Here is a 23,833-nt window from a genome sequence, read left to right on the forward strand (position 1 = left end):
TAGTATGTTTATATATCTCTGTATATGTATGTGTGTTTGTTCATAGTCCCTCACTAGAAATGTGTGGCTATTCATATACATTATGTGTATGCCAATTATAAAAAAGTATGAATGCCAGCACCCACTTTTTGATAACCTACTTTTATTCTCATTTTGTCTTGTTAAACAATGAAAATAAAAAATGTCATGTATTTTAAATGAGAACTTTAAAAGATTATTATTTTTACTAATTTTAAGTTTTCCAGTTCTTCAGAAAAATTATTTTAACAGATCCAAAATTGCAAAGATGTTTGTGTCTCTCATGACAGTTTTCTGTGGCTGAAAAATGTTTGGTAACAGCCCACACTGCGTAGTTTTGGTTATCTGCATCTTATGCTTGTCAAGTGCTCCTAGGTTTAGAAATGCCCTTAACCAGCTGGACTGTCATGCTGCAAATCCCAACTCTAGTCACATGAGGGACTTGCAATAAATCTAGGGGGTGACCCATGTCTATAAGGTCTTGCATGTATAAATACTGGATATGGAAGGGCCTTAGGCTGGAAGGAAAAGTTTCCCCAGCGCAGGTGAGCCTTGGGAATGAGTGAAAGTATCATACTTTATGAGTCAATCTTCTGGGAACATTACAGACACCATTTGCTAGACCTGTTATGCTTTGCGGTCCACAGTAACATATAATAGCCAATTATATGTTAATATATTCATGTATCTATTATATAATTGCCGAAACAGCTAACAATCATTTATTAGCCCTTTGTAAAATTATTCTTCATAACCACACAACTGTATGTAGGCTCAGTTAGCTGGCCTTGAGGCAGCAAAGCACTGGCTTATCTTAAATAGCAAAATATCCCTGTAAATCAAGGGGATGACTGACACATATTTTCCAGTTGAGCATGTGTTTAAGTTACTCACTGAATTGGAGCTTCAATGGCAATCATACACGTTCCTCTATGAGACCTAGGAGTGATAAATTTGCTTCCTTTACAGTTAACTTTATCGTTGTACTAACTTGTCCAGCCGGACCAGTCTCAGTGCATAGTAAGTTACCGCAGCAGAGTGGCAGCAGCTACTCAGAAAAATCTCAGAACGCAGATCTGTATGCAGGAAATACTGAGAAACTTGTATGATGACAGAGCCACTGCTAGCAAGAGCCTTCACCCTGACTAAAATCGCATAATAGAAAATCCTTTTCATTTTTTAATTTAAAGTTACAGGGTTAAATTCTGACCTCATTCACGTCAACAGCAAATTCCCATTTCACTCATAAGCTATAACTGGAATGCCCAAGGAATGCTTTTCGTCAACAAAAAATAGGATGGGGAAAGGACAGGTTCCACTAATGGAGCTCGGTGTTTATGGGCCAGCAGCCTGATCTTAAGCCTTTGCAAGTCAGTGGCAATTAGTGGACTCTTGGGTTCGGTTGGCCCATCTCTTTTTTTTACAGTCTGGAAAAGCACATTTACTATCTGGGGCTTATAATCACAATCGTATAATTCACAATAGAAAAGAATAAAAATGAGAAAAAACAATATCAATATGCATTTTTAAAATTAATATTGGTCAGATCATGGCTCTTGCTTGATTTCTGCACCAAACTTTATAAGACAAACATAATCAGAAAAAGAGCACTTTTTTGCTGGTCAACAGTTTGTTTGCTTATGTTACAGGTGGTAAGTGTGTATAGGTTAACATGAAGCTGAATGTTTTGTTTGCCATGCATTGTCATTCGCCATTCATTTTAAGATGGATATTTAAATTTCCTCCCTGCTTTGGAGATCTGAACTTGAATTTCACCCATGCTGCTGTTGTAGGCTAAGTCGAGTTTGCTTGGTCACTCCATGTGTGGGAGCCTGTAAGCAAAGCCCTGGTTCAGCAGACTGGTGCTTGTGGTTTAGTGTGTTGCAGTCTTCTCAATGAGTTGATGCTGAATCAGTGTCACACGCTGTATCAGCCAGTACCATCCTTTGGAAATTGCCTTTTAAACAGAAAACCAGAAATAAGGTAGAGGGAACTGCTGCATCCAATGAATCCCATTTTCTAAAGCATGCGGATGCCAGTCTTAGTTTCTTGCCTGTATCTCAGCTACTCTACGTGTCAGGAAATCATGTCTATATTAGATTTGGGTACGATATTGTTTAGCATTTCCTGATATAAATGAAATTGCATGATGTTGCTGTGATGTAGAGCAGATGTGGTATTTCATACTAAGGCAAGCTCTTACATGTTTCAATTCTTTAGAAACTCTCAGTACAGTTTATAAGTCTAGTAACTGTTCGTTAACTGCATTTCAAATTGGAGTTAGAAATTAATCATATATGGAGATCTTTGTCTTTTAATCATGTTTTTATGCATCTGTAAGGAAGGAAGATGTGACCACCTACAAGAACATGATCATCTCTGTATGTTCAGTGTTGCTTTCAGTCTTGCTTTCCTAAGATTTTTTCCCCCATACAATCGGTACGATACTTGAGAAATGGCATTTAATTTAAGAAAATGATCATTGACTCAATTTCACCATCAAAAAAGGAGAAATGTAAGAGCATATTTCAAAATTTCTCATCTGTAAAGCAACTTCACAGTCTGTAACTGAGATATTTGTGTATTTAGATCACCTAATACAAAACAAAAGGAATTGAAGGCACCAGTCCTTTCAGTGCTAGGCATTCTCCCTCCATATATTATTTTGATAGTTTTAGATTTGTTTTATTTTTAAATTATTCTTGTGACCATTTTCTTGAAACTGCTAGAGAAATATATAGAGTTAGGGGCTTTGCTGGCAAACTGGTGTGAGATTCTTCAGCTGTCACAGCAATAAAAGTTAGCTAAATCTTGAGTTCTAGTACTGACTTCAGTAGGAAGAGTGCTGAAGCTTATGTATGTGTTTGTAGCTTGGAAAAAATGAGGCCCAATAAAATGGAGAAACTAATGGAATTTGTGGTGTCCCTACTTGTCACATTTTTGTAACTTCAGGCTTGGATTCGATGTCCACTTTCTTGTACTCCTTAGTTCTTCCAAAGTCTTGGTCTTGTTTCCACTCATTTTCCTTCTCCCATACTCAGTTTCTGGGTCCTTCTTGGCCTCTGGTGGGTGACCAGAAGCAATACCTAGAGGACGCACCCTGCTGCCTGCCTTCAGCTCCCTCGTACATGAGAGCTTTTGCAGGGCTTGGATCTGGAGGAGGAAAGGATCTTGCCCACCAGCAGCTCTCACTGCTTCATGCCACCTCTTAACACAAAGGGGGAGAGGCTGTTCCGCTCAGTATGAGATTTAGAATCTGGCAGTTTTTCAAAACTACCATGATTTAGAGTAAGAAACACTAATTACAGATGTGTTGTACTGTGGACACGGTTACGCAGTCATAGGCAGGGCCAGCTGTAGTGGTCATTGAGGTCAGTGCTTCAAACTGTCCTGCTGTTTTAAGGCTGGTTCATGAGCAGTTCAGGCACATGTGCAATGGAGCAGCAACCTCCAGCAAGAGGAAGAGGTGGGGCAACAGGGTTAGTAACCTCTCAAGGAAATCTAGGACATTAGAGTGTTACCCTGCAGGTGCTGTACTGCAAAATGCAGTTAGCAGGAGAACCCTGTGTAACTGAATGCTAGCCAAGTATTCTGTCCTTTGTCCCTCCTGCGATTGACCTAATATGATATTGAATTCTCCTTTCTATTTTACAGTGAACGACAGGATGTATCATGGTGGGTTGCTTGAGTTCTGCATATATTGCTTAGCGAAGGCATAGATTAAGCTTTGATTTTTCATGAATGATCTCAATAGGAATGCACTTTGTGATGATCCACTGCATAAATGAGATGCATGAGACAACTTTACACAAAATAATCTCTAATATGACTTACTTTACAGGCTCTTATTTTAAACGTACTAGCATTTACAGGATGTGTTAACTAACAGTAGGTCAAGCAGTATATTTCAGACAGTTGTTTTGTGTTAAAAATAAAAAAGCTTAGATGAGAAGAATACATGTTTCCCAATAAGGTAATAATGCAAGGTCAGGAAGATCTATAGCTAGACTGATTGTCAGTATAAAAATGGAAAGCAGGACGGTGAATTTATCATTTAAAGTTTACTTTATTGATAGACTCAGCAATAATCCAAGGGTTACCAGAAAACTCAAGGCATAGAAGTATGTGCAGGGCTGGTTCCGTATAAAGTAACTGTGACATTTAGTAATTGGAAGCAATGAATCATGAAACTGAAGGTCTGGAATCAGAGGTGCTGAAGGTTTACTAACCATTTGCTAATTTAATTTTAGGATAAGTATTAATTGCTCATAATCTTGAATCCTCAGGAATTCCTGGAGTTCCAAAGATTCTTGTCAGTTGTTTTTAAGTGGTGGATTAGTCAGACCATAGAGCACAAGACAGTGTAATAAGTCTTTTAGCAAGTGCTGTGTTTGAAAAAAGGTGTCCAGGGTTTTCTTACAATACTGCATCGTATAATTACATTAACTGGTAGAACAGTTTTTACAGGGACTCTCATTTTCATTTTTTTCTGTAGTAGTATCATTTATAAGAAAACATATTTCCAGAAGTTTAGAAATTAAGAATAATGTAAATCAAAACATTAAACACAGCAATTCAAATGTTACAATAGCCCTAAAATGTGATGCATATACAGTTTCATAAGTTGAAATAGCAGGTGTCAGTGGATTCTTTTAATGTTAAACATACAGGGTAAGATTACAAAGTGCTCCTTCCCACCCAACTATTTTGTCAAAATGAAGACTAGTGTGCTGGGGGAATTCTTTCCCAAGTGCTTAGAGGGAAAATAGAGATGTTATTTGTGTCCCTTAAAAAGAAGAATTTGTGAGAGGCCGGAAAGGGTAGTTTGCGTAGCGTTTAGCACCTTGCGTGCGCTTCTGCTTGTGGTGCGAGTACGTGAATGCACGGGATCATTCTAATGTGGTTGCTGGCATCATAGGACACCTTCTAGAAAACACTTCAGACACTTCTGGAGAAGAATTTGCAGTTATGTTGTCCAGTGTCCCTGGGGAGCGTTGCCATGCACTACAAATTGCATGGAGAGTGTCTGCTTTCACAGCTCACCTTGCACATCCTGCGTGTTCCTGAACATACTGTTACTTTTAATCACCTTTGTATTAATAATCAGTTGTTGGTTTGAATTTAACAGTTACAGGAGAACGGGTTAGCAGTACAGTTATATGAACGGCTGACTATACTGGGCCACATTACACTGGTTTTCATGTCAATATTAATCCATAGTACCTCTGTTGGAGAGAAGGAAATGACTGCAGATTTAGCCTGTAGTTCTACCCTCCCTTACTGACTTTTGCAGCCATTGGAAGTAACAACATTCAACTGCAGTGCAATGGTTATAGCTAACGGTTAGCAAAAGAAATCTTGTCCATCTTAATTTTCTAAGTGCTCTTCCGAAGGCTTTTTAAATCATTTGAGGGTTTTTTTTACTATTTGTTTGAACAAACTGTAGTCAAATTCTTGGACCTGTGAAGTTAGACGGTACATTCCTGTTGGCGCCAAATGGGTCAGGATCTTGCTGCTCAGATTTTCTGAAACCTGATTCTGGCTGAACTCCTGCCTTGGACAACTCCCCTTTTGCAAATATGTGCTAAGAGAACCTCCACATCAAGCTAAGAGTATCAGATAGCAGATTGGGAAGTAACTGTTGCTACTTAACATAGCCCTCCACCACTTGCACCCGTGGGACACGACTGCCTTCTAGGAGTGGGATTTCACACCCTCCCAAGTGGAAATACGTTCCCCGGCCAGATGGCTGCGACCCATCTGCACCAGAGAAAGTGCTGTCAAGAGTTTCAGTGGGAAAGAGAGTTTGGAAACTCCTGTCTGAGAACAGGCAAGCGGGAGGGAGTACCTTTTCCTCCCAGAGGATGGTAAGTGGCTTTCAGAAAGCCTTTCTTCTTCACTTACTGTAGCCTGCCAAAATAAATCAGCATGCTTGGCTCTGGGGAATGATGCGCAGCACTGCACACAGATTGCGCTGTTAGAGAGACCGCTTTGTTTACAGATCCAGGAGACATTTCTAATAATCTCCAAACATTGCTGATCTTTTTTATTTCATTGTATTTTGCATTGGCTTCAAATCATTTTGTTATAGCCTCGCATCAGCTGTTGGACTTTCATTTTATCTGTGAAATGTAGTTGTCACAAAAAAAAGGGTATTTGTACATGACTTCCATGATCACATACATGTGATGTGGTTTTACCCATCCATCCTTCCTGTAAATGAAGAGTCAGCCCCTCTGCCATTCAGCAGGAGAGGTGGATGCTCACAAGGGCCAGAAGGGAACAGCATCTTCCTCAGCCCCACGATCTCTGCAATTTCAGCACAGTAAGCGGGAGCCCATAGTACTAGGAAAAAATTATAGAAGCATCGTTGTGGGGGTCTTTTATTGCCCAGAGCTTCCGATTTCACCTCAGACAAACTAGCAGCATTAAAAATAGGCAAACCAAGAGCTTACCAGCCAAGACGTCATGAGGAGAAACAGCTGAATGGGATATGGTGTTTTCTAAAGCCCTTGTGTAAACTAAAGTGGAAATGTTTTTTTTTAGGTCATTAAAAGTTCATACAGCACACAAAAAAAAAACCCAAACCCCCCAAAAAACCCCAAAACCACTCACAGAAGTGTCCAGATAATGAAATACCAGGTGATCAATTCAAACGTCAGAAAAGCTTCCTCAAAAATGAATGAAAATTGGCAGCATTTTCTAACTTTGTGACTAGTTATAGAGCTGCCTACAATATTTCAAATATTTCTTCTCCCCCATGGAATTTTTAGCGGCACATATTTTCACAGGCACTCGTGTGAAAAATTATAGTGCACCTTTCAATGATAGGTTTCCTGAAATGCCTCTTGGCACTGGGAATTAGCATGACTTTATCCTACCTATGCTTCACCCCTGTGGCCTGACTTTGAAGAAGCAGAATCACTTCCAGCACTTGCTCTTCTCTCATCCCGGTGCAGGCAGGAACACAGGGTGCCTGCCTGCCCAGTGCCCAGGGCTGGCAATGAAAGTTACATGGGGCTCGGTTTGAGACAAAAGGATATGAGTGGGACTTACGTAGTGCATACGTCTTTACCAAGAGACAGCATTATCTATGTATTTATGTAGCTGTTTACCTCACACACGAGCAAGTAAAGTTTATCACACCTAAGAGAGTCCCAGGCCTGGTGCTGAGGATTTTTCACTCTGTATTTTCAGTCTTGCTCCCAGATTTTTCTTTTTACACCCCTCAAGTATTTTTGTTTGGAAAGGCTATGCTACGTGGGATTGTTTGGTTTGTATAGAACTTACAGGTATTGCCATATATTTTTCAGTAGCATACATGTGTTCAGTAACTTACACAGACCTGCTTGTGCACTTCACCTGGTGCTCCTTATGGAGAAAGTCCAGCTCCTGAAGGGCCAGAAAGTTTTATCTCATATTGTGAATAGTCACCGACAGAAAAGATACAAGATGTTTGCTTACACCTGATGACCACAGCTAGGAGGTGTGCAAAGTTGTATCCGTCAGTAGCTGCTTAATTGTATTACTGGAGGATATTTTCTTCTATCTTTTTCCATCTGTAGCTATTACTCTCTTTGCCGAACCAAACTATCCTGCTTCGTTAAGAAGAGGGAAAGAACTATGTTCATTTACAATTCTTTTTCTTGCTTTAAACACCCATATTTGGAGCACTTCTGTGAATCTGCTGGTGCAGGCTGCCACACACAGCGCGGGCTGGAGCTGCGCTGGCATCGTTCTGTGGGCAGCAGTGCGGGTGCCCAGGGCTGGGGCAGAGCCCGTGCCAGGGCAACCGAAAACAGAAATAGTCTGCTGTGACACCAGGGAGTTCCTGGCAGCGTGAATCATTGTCTGTTCCCCAAAGCCTGTTTTGAGTTTTCCCTGGGATTATGAGCTTTTCTCAGTAAATTCAGATGTGGCAGAGAGCTACAGCATGTACTGACCTCTGGCTCCAGGTTCTGTCCTTTCAGAGCAACTGAACTGTAGTTGTTCTGCCCATCAAACCTCTGCTCCAAGACAGTTCTGTGATCTAGCTCAGAGCACTCTAATTTAAGCAATACATATATTTATAAACCATCAGGACAGCTACTTATCTTTCCGGAATAATTCAAAATTTCAGTCCTATGAGGTAAGAAGAAATGAAGACAGGGCCACTGCTAATGGAGGCACCTACACACAAAAATACAATGGTTGCACTTTGCAGAGAAGGGAAGTAGTTTTTCTAGTTTGTTTCTCAGATGTTCAGAATGCGTTAAAACACCCACCAGAAGTGATCTTTTTTTACTTAGAAAGATTTTCTTAGACAAAACACTTTGTACTGTTTTGAGGATGTGTAAAGTTGTTTTTTCTTAGTTGAAAGATGGGTTTATAATACTATTTCTTGTTCCATGGCACTGCCAGCATAAAACCTGAGACTATGTAGCAGGATTTAATAAAATTCACTTCCAATATTTTGGGAATAAAAATGTCAGAAAAATAAGGGCAGATAGTAAAAGTAAGGTGGCAACATAGACTGGTTTCTCCTAAGGCCTTCAAGAAAGCTGGTGATTAAAACTGCGTAGAATAATTCAGTTCTGTATAGTGGAAGAAGTTTCTTACTTTTTGTTATTGATGTTTAAATTTGGAACAAGCATTTGCTTTAAAGAAGATTTTTGAAAAAAACCTAGAGAATAATCAAAGGGTTAGTGTGTTTACCAGGAACTCATGAGGCATCTTCATTTACCCTTGCACTCAGTCATGTTCAGGTGAGAGAATTTGTCCAACCACTTGACATTCCTGTATGGTTCCTACACACCAGGTTATCATGCAGCTTTTACTGCCTGCTTAGGAGCAAGGATTTGAGCCTACCTCCAACATCTCCTAGGTGAATGTCCAAACTTCTGGGCCTTTGGCTGGTGTTTTCCTTCACTCTCTTGCTCTGTCTGATTTAAAAAAAAAAAATTTGTGTCTTAGACCCCCAGATAATCTAATTAGTAAAAATTCCATCAAAATAAAAATTTATTTACAATCAGCAAATTTCATAATTCAAAAGAGATTATGTGACAATGTACCTAATACACATCCTGGACTCTCCAGGAGATCCCTCCTTGCAATCCTAACATTAGCTGCTGGTTCTTTCTTCACTTTTCATTAGGAGTAGGCTTTGAGCCAAGACTCCAGTCAAAATCAGCTTTGCTTCTGTGCTGTGTCTCGTTGGCTGTTACCTCCAGTGCTGATGCATTTTGTGCCTGTCTGCTTACATCCACATCTGCAGCCAAGCACTGACATGCTGCAGTATGTACCATTCCTCACATGCTATGTGATCTTTCAGGAAGGGGAGAGCTGTATAGCTGTATGTTATGAATGCTCTACATTTTTCCATAAATTAAGTTGTGACTTCATTATTTTTTTGTGCTTCTCACACTGAACAAATCCCTTGTTATGATATAGCAGGGATATTAACAGCATGATGCATGACCAGAGGAGCAGGCTGAAGCTAGAAAGGAGGGAGGATATGAAAAAAATTAGTACTGGAACTAAGCGTGAGCGTCATCAGTTCAATCACAGGAAGGATTAGGCCTAAGTCTGCAGTGTTAAACACATTAGCTTTAAACACCTCAGTAGCCTTACTGAAGTCATCGAGGGTTACTGCTGTGATTAAACAGCTGGGTTGAGTGCTGGCTTGTGAGCCTTAGCACCTGTAATTTGTCTAGGACACACTGAAAATTTAGTTAATGCTCTTTGGGATTTTGTATTAGCAACATGGTTATTGTCATATCTGTAGTTCATTGATCTACAAACTGGTGATTTCCTCTTAGGTCTGTCTTGCAACTTCAAGAGGCATGCACCCTTGCTCAGTACATTTTTGTTTTCTTGCACATTAACACTCAAACTGGGCAAAACTATCAAATAAAACCCTTTAACATTTGTTGTCACTGTTAAGCTTTTTTCCACAAGCCTTTCAACATCATATGTGTTCACTTAGTCTATTTTAGCAAGTGACTTTGCATATACCAGTTCTGTACTGTCATGCTGCATGTAGCATTACCTGAATGCAGTGACAGGAGAGGAATGTACCACGTGGACGGTACATCGAAGAAGTTGCTGGTGTGAAGGACTTAGCCATCAAACAAAAATAACGTTAAAAAAATCACAGGTAGTCTTGAAAATCTGTGTCTGGGAAAGTGGAAAAACTCAAATTCTTCATAATAAATGATTCACTAACTGCAACACAATATGGTGGCCACTATAAATAAGGATTTTGGAGCTGCCTACACTCGGGTTTATTTTAGGGGCTGTTCTGCAGGGTGTGGCAGAGTGTGTGTGTGTAACTGATACATTCTGCAACACCATTTCTATCTTTGGGAAGTTGCAACTGGTATTTTAGAGCTTAGCATGTCAAAATCCTGCTTCAGTCCCCTTGAATCCCGTGAAGGAGATTACCTACCAGAAGACACTGTGTTGGCCCTGTGTGTAGTACAGTGGTGAGAGTGGGGGTGACATGGATGTAACACCATCACGGTTACTGTCGTACGTGCTGCGGATGATGCTTGCAATGCATGGTGACTGGAGCACACCACGTACCATAAGGATTTGGTATTGGCACGTGCTCTGTTTATTTACATGATGGGTTATGAAAGAGAAGGTATTCCCTGATGCCTAGAAGAGGAAACCTGCACTCAAGTACCGTTGTCATCAAATCCGGCCCGGAAGCTGATGTGCAGCTGTGTTGAGAATATTTTGTGTAATGAATTGTGTGCAGACTGTGTCCCTGTCCTGCCCCACATAGAAGGACCCAGGCAAAATGAAGACACTGCTGCGTAAGTACTAACCCGTCACTGATGAGCAGAGTGGCAGGAAATCTGCCTGAGGTAGAGCCTCTTCCAAAGACCTGTGGAGTCGAGAAAGGGGGTAGGGAGGAGTATCTCTGGTTCAGTCGGTGAGTTTTGGGCCAAGCCTGGGCACCCAAAGAGAGAAGGTTTTACAGCTGTGGCAGATGACATGCCTCGTACCTGCCTGCACCACACTAAATGTTAGATCACTCCTGAAACGAAGAAGTATTTGACTAGGAAGAGCAGGTACAGTGGGCTTCCAGAAGACCTCTAGCTCAGCCGTTCAGGAGGACATGCTGCAGATACATTACCTGTGTAATTCTAAATTCAAAGAATATGCAAGAACAAAATTCATATTGTGGTTTAAATTTGTTCTGCTCAAAGTATTATCTCATGTATAAACTAAGCGTGGGTTTGTTTCAGTATAAAGAAAGGTAATTCCATCTGAAATTCTTTTATCCTGTGTCACCCCTTAAAAACTTTTTTTTACAAAGATATTTGAAAAAATACCCACATTTCTGTATTCTGTTTATTTTTCTGTTTGAGTACATCATTTGTTATTACTTTTTTTGGTAGGCTTGCTCAAGTTTATTCTTTTTGCTTTGTTTCCTGCTATGAATTTGAATATTTTCTCTATCTGTTTATCAATAAATGCTAAATATGCTTCAAGCTGATGACAAAAACTACCAAGATCAATGGAAGTTTCTATACTGGCTTCTAAGAAGACCAGTCCCCAGTTCTAGGAACCTGGTGTATGCTCGCACTTGGCATTCTAAGATTTGTGAACGAAAAGCATATGCATTATTAAATGTACTCAAATACTCTTAATAATAAACATACATTTCCTTCCTGAATCATGAAATGCTGCCAAAGTATTACTGTACATGTGCATTTTCATGACAAGATCAGAGATGTACTTGGACAGCCCCTGCGAATGTATGGCGTGCGTTTACTTACACACAAATCCTTAATTTATGACTAATGTGGAAAACAAATGTTGGGAGACTTCAAGACATCACTTCAAATTTGCAAAGTAAGTGTTGAGAGGAAGTTTTCTGATTTGCAGGTATACAGTGTGTCATCTAAATACAATGAGCCCTTTCAGAATAGTTTAGTATTAGTGATTTCAGTTCCAATCAAAATCCTTTGACGACACATACATTTTCAATCATGCAAGCACCCCACTGCACTCAAATGAAGCCACATTCTCAGGCTTCAGAGAGGCTGTGACATGTAGTTACAACCGAACATATGCTAACCTCCTCTTTTGGATCAGGATCGTGTTTTCAAACATTCTAAATGCACGAAAACATGAGGTTTCTAAACTCTTGGTGCTTTTCAGTTAACAAAATATCATCACAGAATAGGGTAGGTTAATCCATATAATTCTCATGGAGTTCATGAAATCATTTTTAAAAAATTAAACACAGAGTTATACTTAGCTTGATACTCAGAAGTGTTAACACCATGCTTTTAATGTGACAGATTGGATTTGGAAAGCAATATACAACATGGGTTTCAGTGTACAGAATTTTTTATTTCCACAACTTAGGGACATTGTTAAGACCCATGTGTCTTTTTGATATCTATTCCCTCATTTAAAATCCAACCAGTGCTAGTTTGCCGAAAACATTTATCTTTATTAGCTTTCAGTGCTCAGCAGAAGTTAAAAAGGGGACCTTTTATTACCCTTTTTTTTCTTAAAGTAGTAGTTAGAAGTAAAGGCTGACTTTGCTTCTGTTGTTGGCATAGAGATCTTTTGTTCATCAAAAAAATTAGAGTGTTTCAAATAAGTGTAATGTTAACCTTGCAAAGAAACAACATACTCGATCTGTGACCAAATAGTTATTTGTATGCTTTTTTTCTTCTTTTCTGTTTCCTTCTTTTCTTTCTTTCCTCCCCCAATAGGTGACGTGTATGCAGTGGTTGCAAGGGGACCATACAATGCTGGATATGATTGAGAAAAAACGTTGCCTCTGCAAAGAAATAAAAGCTCGACAGAAATCAGAAAAAGGACTCTGCAAACAGGACAGCATGCCTATTTTGCCGAGTTGGAAAAAGAATACTGGGACCAAGAAATACAGCCCTCCTCCTTATTCCAAACAACAAACTGTTTTCTGGGACACTGCAATTTGACAGGCGTGTGGAGGATGCCCTCTCCACTGTGTGGCACCGAGCACAGGTAGCCTGCTTTTTTAATAAGGCAAAGGCTCTAACCTAAGACTTACCTGCAGGTGGTGAACTTCCTAGGAAAAAACCACAGCGATACAGTGCTCACCTGTCAATCAAGAGAGAGATTTAAGTTTCCGACTGGATTAAGGCGTACATATTTATCCAGGATTTTTTTGGATCCAGAAGATATCAAAATGTAAATATTTCGCCAATATATTGAAAACACCCAAACTAATACACTGTTTAAATATATATATATAAAGTCAAAAATTTATGAAGAATTTTACTATATAATGTTACTGTTATACTGTTTTATTACCTATTTTCTATGTGGTATTCTAATGTTTCCCCCCCGCCACTACCTTTTTGTTTCTCTTACCTGCCTAGATTTGGCCTCTGTACAAAAGCATGTGGTTGTACGTTTTGTTGAACAGGACAATGTACGAATCAACTTGGTGCTAGGGCTGCAGAAGTTACATAGAGTCGTACTCGTTAGACGTCCTTAGCTTTGAGGGGGGAGGGCTGGACAAAGGAGAGAGTTTTGGTGGGAAACAGCAAAACTGCAAGCAATGCAAATAAAAGTGTTTAATGAAGATGCCCAAGTTGCATTTAAAATACGAATTGTTCTGCATCAGTTTTCCCATAAAGTTAATCAGAGAAATTGCTCTTGGTTTTATATGAATCAGTTACTAAAATTATTTGGCCAAGAAACTAAATTTTCTGCAGAAAAGCGTGAAGCAGAAACTCTTCCTTCACTATATTCAGTTGACTAGCAGAGACCATGGTTCACTGTGACTAGGCATTGTGCAGCCCATGACGGAGAGACCCAGTCGCTTAGCAGGTTAAGGCAGTGGCACTGCCGCCACGGTTCCTGTCCACAATTTTCTTTGGTCCAGAAAATGAAAGCGACAAAATCTGTTTACATGTTTATTATTTTTAAATCCAGCAACACATCCTTACTTTACACTGTGTCAGATTTCCTTGTGTTATTTATAAAGGCTGGAATTCAGACCCCTTGAAAGCCAGTAGGGAAATCCCTCTTGATTTCATGCGGTTTTGAAGCAGAGGCCCACATAACACGTTCTCCCGGGTACGCCATTTCTTCTTCCTGGCTGCTTCTGTAATTGGCTTGCAATCCTGTATTATATTACGCCCATTTTAACAGAATATTATGTCATGACCAAAGAATTATGACCTCCTGGTTTTAACGGGAGAAAGAGATGGCTTATACTGATTATAAGGGTGAAATCCATGCGGTGAAATATCTTCCAAAAGGATCTGTTGAGAACAAGGGAAACTTGTCCTGCTGTGGAGTAGGAGAAAAAAGATCTATGGCATATATTTTGTATATTTAAATTTCTATCTATGCGTCTGACGTTTGGTAGCACAAAAGTCCCTCTTTAAAACAATCATTTTAATATTATATTTGCCGAGAAGAAAAGGTTTGTTGTTTGAAACTTCTTGTTATATTGGCTTTTCTTTGAAATTATATTGGCAGCGTTGCCACAGCTGTAATTGCTGATCAAAAAAAACCAAAAATAAAAAATTTTAGAAGGTTTTTGTAATCTATATTGCTAAAGTTTGAGTTTGAGTAATGCTTTATCAGTAGCAGTTTCTTTTCAGCCTCTGGAAAAAAGTTTTTAAATATTTTATAACTAATTAACTAATGTATATTTTGATGTCCAAACTGAGATTTCTGTAAAAGATGAAGTGTGTGTTTATATGTGTGTATGTATATTAGCATTATTGTGTATGTATATATGCATATGTGTACACACATATATATGTATATATGCATGTATCTATATATACTCATAGATGTGTGCATACGTATATACCCACATACATTAAATATTGGTGTGTGTTATGAATATACAGTGGCTAGAATGGGTACGCAATTGAAATACATATTTAAAGAGCCCCTCACAGCCCAAATGACAGAAGACATGAAAAAACCCAGAGGCTGTGAAGGAAGCTTTGAATACATGTTACATCCAAAAGACACCAACTGTATATTCTGCTTATTCTCTTTTTTTTTAAAGAAAGAAAATGGCAGAAGAAAAACTCCAGAGATCTCGCAAAGTTCCAGAATCTGCTGGAAAGAAGACGACTTGTTGGTCATGAGAAATCTGTTGAGATAACAGGTTCATTATTCAGAAAGTGTTTATGCTTTGTCTTCCTTGTTATGTGGCAAGAGAAGAGTTTTTCATAACCATGTGTGAAATAACTTTGCTCAGCCCTTTCCCCCCAGCTGCACCAAGTCTCTGGTGACAAAACGAAAGCCGGCATTCAGTCAGTCTTGATACTCCTCTGCACTGATCTCTTCCTGGAGCAATTACTTTAAAAAGCCTGCTACCGAAGCGTCGATTTTGCAGTCCAGACCCATGGTGGGTACGCATGGGCGCTGCAGTGCCAGGCCCTTTGAGGGAAGGCAAACGTTAATGTAAACAGTTACATGTTTAATAGTGTTTGTTCATATTGTGTCCTTTTCATATTGATATGTAATAGGAATAATGATCAGGGAATTGAACCATTCTTGTCCTAAGCAGACTTGCTTTTATGCTTAGCCAACCATAAAACCACTCCTTGTTTTGCTTTTATTGCTCAACACTCTTTATGTTGTCCTTCCTAAAAAACTGCCCACGTGCTTCCAGACCTCCATTGTATCCCATGGAAACAATGGCTTCTAGTTTTAACGTGTGACAGTACATGAAAAAGTAAAATATAACTTAGCACTTACCTTCAAAGCACTTTAGAAATGTGAACTAAACCTCACGCTTGCGAGAATCATTTTACAGAGGAGGGAAGTGAGGCTCAGGTGGAGTAGTTTCCAAAGGTCATGGACAGAGCCAGAGCAAGACATATGCCGCCATCCTGTCCCGTGACTGCTGGCCCACCCCATCGCTCAAGTAAAAAGTGCATCGTACTGCCGAGAGCATGCCATCAAAATGCTGTTAAACATTTTCTGCATCACCTATTGTCTCAGCAGTTTCTGTGTCACAGGGTGAATGACAGTGCTTAGTTACACACGGTCATTAAAGCTATAGTCTGTACAAATATGCAATCTGTATATACATACAGATCACATATATACACACACTTATGAGGACTGTATATATGAAATTGTTTGGTATGCACTTCTTTTGCTTTAAACTCCTGAAGTTAAACATTATAGTGTAGCAATTTGTGTAAAGTGCACTGTGATTTCAAGAAAGCACAGTAAAGTCACAGGTCTTGTTATTCTTGCACTAAAAATGTGTTTACGTATACTAGCCAATGTATGTCTACTTTATTGCTCCTTTTGACAAATTAAAGCAAATGGTATAAAATGGTATGGGGTTTTTTGGTTTGGGTTGTTTATTTTTAAGTGGACAATGGCACTATGTTTTTAAATGACAGGGTTTTTAAATAAAATTAAATCATTCTGTGTTCATTCCAATGTAATACATTTACCAATATCTTGAAATTGAATGTCATGTTGCTTTTTTTCATATTTCATTAGAAATTGTCAGGTATGTGCCTGAGATTGTGTAGGAGTAAGGAGTAGCTAGAGGCTAACTGTAATCATATATTATTAGCCGTTTCTATATACACAGTATAAATACATATTAATTTTCTTTTGATTTTTGTACTTGATTTTTTTAGGTAAGATGTAATTAAATGTACTTTGATACTTCTGAAGTAATAAGACGTTGTTTGAAGATCAATTCTGCTTTCTTTAGTGCATTGACAATATTTTACAATAATTTAGTGCTTATTTATTTGTGCTCCGGTGTAATTATAATAAAAAGCAATAGTTTAAAATACTTGGCTGTTCATTTTCATTTGATGGTTTCAGCTTAGAGCTGGGTTATTCACTAGGGATTAGCTAGAGATTCCTGGGAAGAAAAGTCAAGTCATAGATGTGTATTTATAACATTCCCTAGGCACATTTTTAATCGCATCATTTGTTGGAGGAAATGAATGAATTGCTTTAATAGGTTAATATTTGCAAGTCATGCCTGGTTGCATCTAATGCCATGAGTGCCATCCTCAACTAAATCCTTAGGATAAGATTTCTCTGAAGAGCATACAGAAATTTTTCTGTAAGTACCTTTCACAGTTTGGGATGGAAGATGCTCACTTCAAAGACGCCTCTTCAGAGATCTCTGTTTGTGGCATATCCACAAATGGGAGAGGGACCCATCACGCTCTCCATAAAGCTCTAAAAAAAAATCGGGGGGGGGGGGGGGGAGCAGGTAGAGAAAAGGACCTGTACAACCTTGCAAATGATACTGATCTTCCAGTGCTTAATTTGTCAATACTTTGTGTTTTCTGGTTGGTTTTGTAGCTTGGATTCTGTGACTGAGAGTACCTTCCCCGTAATTTTTTAAGATGACATTTTGTAATTTAAAAAGGTTTCCAAGAGCAAGTAAGCAAGTCGTTAATAAAGAATCCAGTAAGAAACAGTAACATTCTTGCTATAGCACTGAGGCCAAATTTTCCCCCCTTCATCGAAAAAGCTGCCTTTAATATGCAGAAAAGGTACTATCTGTGTTTGTATAGATCTGTATGCAGAAGTGAACCAGTGGGAACCTTTTGGTTGTCTTCTGCAGGAGCTGGTTCTGAGTCAGGTTGCAGATGATCCAAAACATACTTTCCAAGTGCTTCCCTGCCCCAGGAGCCACGTGCTTTCCCTGAGGCACAGCATCTCTCCCCTCAGCGGCAACCCCATTGCCAGGCCTGTTATAATGGCTGAAGAGCTTTGTTACCTCTTCATGGTCCTCTTCCTCTCCCCAGCCCCTGGCATGGATGTTTAGAGTGACTCGTCCTCCAAAGCAAATCAGCCTTTTGTCCCAGGCTCCATGTTTCATAGGGAAATCTTACAGGGATGACTAGAAAGGAACAGAACAAGGTTTTACAGGATTTTCTCCAGACCTAAAAGAGGAAAAGAGATTCTGTTGGTTTAAGAGACAGATTGTTGTCTGTACTCTGCAGTGGGACAGTTCATGAAGTCCTGTGTCCTAACTTATTTCTAAGGACTTTCCAGGATGACTTCCAACATCCACCTCACTCCCCATGCCATGCCCGACCACTGCTGGAGACAACAGCACCTGAACCAGAGAAGGAATGAAAAGGGAGGATTGCCAAATGCAGCAGGAAGCATAAATTTGGGGCAAATTCAGATTTTTAACTATTTGAAATACATGTATTAGCTTTCTTTGCCACTGCAGAAACACTTTCTATGTGCCATTGTTTCTTAAACAGAAGAGGTTTAAATTAAAAGGAGACAAGACTATAAAAAGCAATGGTTAAGTTTTACATTTGTATTTGCTCTAAGTTTATTTAGAAGTGGAAAGGTGCCTGCAGTGCTCTATCTTGGGTCTCTGCTCCTTTTGCATTTTAAAAACCGTCACAATAACACTGGCTGGAGTTAGTGTTGTTTCTCCGCCACAGTCACTCAGAGTGATCTTAGCTGGTGCCAGAGTGGCTGCGAAGCAATTAAAGCACACAGGGGCCTGTCTTGCTTGGGAACAAGTAAACCTGCCCTGAGCAAAGCAGAGAAGTTGAGCAGCCGTTAGAGGAGAGATGGGCCAGCACCTCTCAGATCTACAGCCAGCGCTGACAGAGCTGGCAAGGGAAGTGCAGGAAACTAGATAAAATTTACAAAAACGAAAGACAACTGAAAAGAAACATTGCTCAAAGGCAAGACTGAATACGTTTAGCATTTATTTTCTAAACCTGCCAACATGTCTTTCGTGGTGCAGTTTTGCCTTTAAAAAAAATGACACACCTGTCACCTTTTAAATGAGATTTTTGGCACTGGTGTGGGTGGAGGTTTTAGTGTCCTCCCCACCTGTCGCATATTTTCATCTTCTTTTGTCCCCTTCTCTCTTTCTGTCTCAATCCTTTCTTTCATTACGTTCTTTGGGAAATATATTTGTAGGTACAATGAGAGTTCCCCTGCTGTCTTTTGTTCCTGTTAATGTTGTGCTCTCCCTACCCTTTTCTCAGCTGGCTCTACACTCTCTAACCCTTACAAAAGCATACAAGAAGAGCGGGAACCACCTTCGATTTTATTTTAGAGGATGGCATTTATTACTGCTGTTCTTGGTGTATACACAACAAGTTTCATGGAGGGATTCAGAAGTGGCCAAAAAGAGTTAATAAAACACAGACGTACCGAGAAGCTGCAGACTGGACCATGGCTGCAGTTGGTGGGCAGCAAAGCCGGGATGACACCCACGTTTCTCCTGGGCCCAAACATCCTTGCCCCAAAACCAGCTTTGGGTGGAGAAGTAGAAAGAGTGGTGCTAGGGTAGAGGTTCTCCAACTGCAGCTGGCAGGACATCAGCAGGGGCCAGGAGGAAATTAAGTTATGCATATTAAAACTGAGGGCAAATTTTCCCATAAACCTTCTCCCTCAGCTTTCACCTCTGTCTTGCGTATCTCCTACACCACGAGCAGCCGACAGCAACAGCTCAGGAGGAGCTCTGCCTACCCTCCCAACCCCCAAGGAAGCTGGCAGAGGAGACCAGGAGCTTCACCCTACTCTGGCAAGGTACCAGCAAGGACCTGCCCCCTCCCTGCAACCTGCCTTGGCCCCTGGGCTGGGGGCAGTGAAACAGACAGAGGGAATGGGGGTGGCGAAGCTGCTGGGGCCTCACAGCAGCCACTGAGGAGCGGGGGAACGCGGGCGCTGCGGCACCGGGAGCAGGGTGTGGAGGGCAAATTGTCCAGAAGAACGTCTGACTGTGCCGCTGAGGAAGAAACCAGCTTGTGAGAAGGGAACAGGCTGATGCGAGGAGCAGAAAACTCCTGTCACACCCAAGGGCCAAGCCAGCCCTCCTGAGCACATGTGGAAAAGTGGGCAATGCCCCTGTCTCAGCTGGGAGCAGACAGACAGGGGGAGAGGGACTCCAGAGACAGCCAAAACCTCAGTATCATTGGTCAAGTTTTGGGGAGAGGACAGGCTCCTGGGGTCTGATGCCTGAGGGAGCTGGATAGCTTTTCATCTCTAGAGGCCAGCAGCACCGCATCTGCTTCTGGCACAACTGGGCCTCTAATTCAGCAGCCTCACTTCATCAAAAACCAGCAATAAAACTTGACTAGGCCTTTATACCAGGAGATGCAATCTGAGCAGTGGGAGCAACTCACAGACCCAGGGCTGATGGCCCTGTCAGGAAGACCAGGTCCCTGTGCCACCTTGCATGCCAAGGGTTGGGTTTCACATCCCAGGGGTGAGAGAGAATGGCAGTTTGATTGGGAAAGAGAAATGACTGGGAATTTGGCCACAAACATTAAACGTTAGTCTCTGGTACAAGAGAGCCCCTGAGGCAGCAAGGCCACGCTGCAGTGCCCCTTCAGTGAGCTGGGTCATTTCTGCATCTTCCAGGTGGGGTCCATTTTCCAAATGAGGCACAGCAGCAGCTCGGTCACACTGGCCCCTGCTGGCTCCTGGGCTTTCCTGCCACTTTTGCAGCTGACGCCCTCTGCCCCTCAATAACCAGCTCTCCCCTGAGGGAGCTGTATCCGCCATGGCTGCGCTGCCCAGCCGCCACGGAGAAGCCTGCCTCAGGATTCAGCATCCGAGAGGCTGTCCCGTTCCTTCAGAGAGCGCCCTGGCATGGCAGAGGTGGGCAGAAACTGCGGGAGCTCGCTGAGGTGAGGCAGCAGCCAGATCTCTGGTCTCCAGCTGGCAAGACCAGCACTTCACCAGCTCACAGCTTGGCCCGTCCAGTGCTTGGCACAGGCTGAGCTCCTTGGGCTGCTCCAGTGCTGCCTATTGCCTAGGTGCACCTGGCAGGCTCTGGGCTGACAGGCTTCGTGTTGGGTCAGTCACGCCTGCCGTAACCTCTCTCCCGTGCTCTCATTTCAGAGGAGCACAGCAGCATGGCGGTGCCCCATGGGGTCAAAGCCCATGGCTGGCTGGGGTGGCAGCAGGCAGAGCACTGCGGGTCATCTCAGATGCACCACTTGGGATGAGGGGACGTCATGGGGATGTAGCTCTCCAGCACACGTGACACCCACCAAAAGGTAACCTCCGCTCAACAGTTTCTTAGTAACCATTGCAGCATGCCCCCTCATAAAGGCTCCTGTTTGGGGAAGCAGTGGGAAGTGCCCTGGCTGTCAGTGCCCTGGAGGAGAGGAGCCTGCACTTCCTCAGCAATCGCTCTTAATTGAATGTCTCTTGGCCTACTCTCTATGACCTTATACTTTGTTTAGACATTAACACCTCTGCAAAGTGGGTGTTAAATGATGCTGTTAGTGTCTGTAACGTTTTCACATAGACTTGAGGAGTGTAAATGATTCTACAAGGTGCAGGGCAGTGGAAAATCAGCCTTCCCCCGGCTCCAGCTGGCTGGGGAAATTCAAAATAACCCCTGTGGAATCCAGCTCCCACAAAAGAGCTTTTTTCTTTCCCAGGTTCTTCAGGTTTTTATTACTGTTCTCATAAACAAAACAACTGAATCTCTAGTGTGTTTATTTTCCAGTTTAAAGAGGCTGAGATGTACCTGGCCGAGCAGGTGGAGCCATTCACTTTCTACTTGGCTTTTAGGTCCACTGGTGTTTGAGAATTTTGTCACAATTTCTGCTGAAGTATGTGGCCCGTCCAAGAAGTCTGAAACCAGCACTTTCTTTTCCTGGCACTTACCTTGCGTGTGAGAGGTGGTGACACAAGTTGTATGTGGAATAAGCTGACAGGATGAGTTATTCCCTGTGCTATGTGTTTGACTGGCCGGGCACTGCCTGGCTTGTTGAGTAGTACAGCAGTGAGCTCCAGGAGGGATGGTGGCACCCCAATGTCCACTGCAGGTGGCTGTGGCAATCTGGAGTGTGCTGGTACAACTGTATCATTGGGAACAATGGGACTGGAGAGTGGAGCCATGATCACCTCTCCATGCAAATCTCTGTCATGACTAATTCATGGCAGGCTGCAAGGGTGTGTCTGCCCAGGTATGTGCCATCACCCCCTGGATGCTGGTTTCTGGGGTAGGCAGGAACAGATGCTGTTCTAGACTGACATGAAGATCAAGAGGTTTCAGAACAGTATAGACACAAGTCCTCTCATGTGAGTTTTCCAAACAGTTTAAGCAAGTCAAGCAGGAAAAAATACTATAGACTGACTCAGAAGAATGAGTGCATGTGAACGCACCAGAGGACAACATTTGGTCCTCCGAGTATACGTTGTGTTATAACCACACAAAATGTGGGAGTGTTGATTCATTCTCTGAATTGTTTCAATTACAATTTCCACACTCACCATCAGTAAGACTTCCCTGCTCTGCTTTGGCCACCTCTATCTCTGACCATGGTGACGGAACATCTGACATAACTTCCTAAAAGGTATCTAATCTGGTGGTACCACAGAATAAGAGAGGAAATTTCCAAACTAACTGAGATTCAACCTGTTCAGGGTACTCAAGGTTGCAAGCAATGCCATCAGCCTCGACAAAAAAATAGACTTCTACTACTTGGGTAGCAGCAGTCAGCAGGGGAAAACCTGCAGTACTGTATGCAAGATCAAAGGATTGAAAATCAACACCTAGAAGGATAATTTAAGCGTATCTAAGCCCCTGAATACACCATGTAGAGCATCTTGTAGCACTCTTGGGTTTGCAGCATGACTGAGGAGTGGAAAGGTGGTGTCCTTTGAGGGAAAGCCCAGCCAGGCATCTCAACTGAGCACCAGGTGAGGGGCTGCCCTGCCACTGTATGCACTCTTGTGAGTGTGTGTGTCTTCATGTATGACCAGGATATCACTGTAAGCCCTTCAGAAACAGGTACTGCACGTAGTTATGACAGTCAATGCTGGAATGATCTTGCCAACAGTTGTGCCAAGGATTTAATGCTAGGGACTATGAATTTGACCAGTTAGCATGTATTTTTCCTTGTACTTTTGCTGGCATTTCATTTATCCTAGGAAGCTCCCCTCTGTTTCACCACTTATGTCTATTTTTGTAGACAGAGAGAGAAGTATAAATCTCCAGCACACTGTCAGAATTAATACTCCAAATGTATGTCTGAGAAATGCTGAAAACCCTTCATAATAACATTTTTTGAAATGAACTAAGTAACACTTCAGAATTTTTTTTTCAAAAAGTTTCAGATTCCTTTACTTTCCGTCTGGTTTGGGAATTCAAACACACGTGATATTTTGAGACTTGGTACCAAAAAGAAATTTCAAATGTTGACAAGTTTCAATCCAAGGGAGCATAATCTAAGCATAATCTCCCCTTCAGGAACATATAAAAGCAAATTTGAGCTCAGGCTTTCTGTACTTCCGTAAGAAGGCTTTCTTACTGCCTATTTCATTTCCACAGAGATACTATTGCTTATGTTAACAGACTTCTACCACATATAAATCACCTTTCTGTCCTTCTCTGAGAAAGAATGAATATATAGCGCTTTTTGCTCAGGTTTTTATTTGTATGTTCACAAGAAAAATGAATGCTCTGTCAAGTGAGGTTAGTGGGTTTAGGGGAGGGAAGGATTGTTTAGTGTCTTGGTATTGTGATATATAGTACTTAATGTACATATTCTGCTAGTTCAAGGCATGTCTTAGGAAAGTTTTATACTGTTTCTATGACAAGCTAATAGGAAATCAGACAAAATGCTGACTTGGGATTTTTCCTTGTGACAAAGTGTCCTCTGTCCTTCAAACTATATCTCCACTGAAGAGTACTAGATAATACAACTGAGAAGAATAATTAATAGTACATTTACTGCTGTGCTAGCATAGAGAAATACCCTTTTAGATTTACCCTGAACTGATAATATTTTATACACCTTTGATTTATCTTTGGGTAAACTGTTATTGGCTGTCTGATACTGTCAAAGGTAAATCAAAG

General features: G+C 41.3%; 1 protein-coding gene across 7 annotated transcripts in view; it reads left to right on the top strand.

Annotated features, from left to right (window-relative positions):
• NYAP2 (neuronal tyrosine-phosphorylated phosphoinositide-3-kinase adaptor 2) overlaps window positions 1-16,756 on the top strand; it is a 148,994-nt gene extending 132,238 nt beyond the window's left edge. For 6 of the 7 annotated variants that reach the window (XM_049802829.1, XM_049802831.1, XM_049802833.1 and 3 more), the window contains one exon: window positions 12,738-16,756. In XM_049802829.1, coding sequence (XP_049658786.1) covers window positions 12,738-12,965 — 228 coding nt within the window. In that variant the 3' untranslated portion in view covers window positions 12,966-16,756. The remainder of the gene's footprint in view (window positions 1-12,737) is intronic. The other variant, XM_049802830.1, reaches the window with a different exon arrangement.
• Window positions 16,757-23,833: the final 7,077 nt, after the last annotated feature.

This window comes from Accipiter gentilis, chromosome 6 (genome assembly GCF_929443795.1).
Source record: "Accipiter gentilis chromosome 6, bAccGen1.1, whole genome shotgun sequence".
Lineage (NCBI taxonomy): Eukaryota > Metazoa > Chordata > Aves > Accipitriformes > Accipitridae > Astur > Astur gentilis.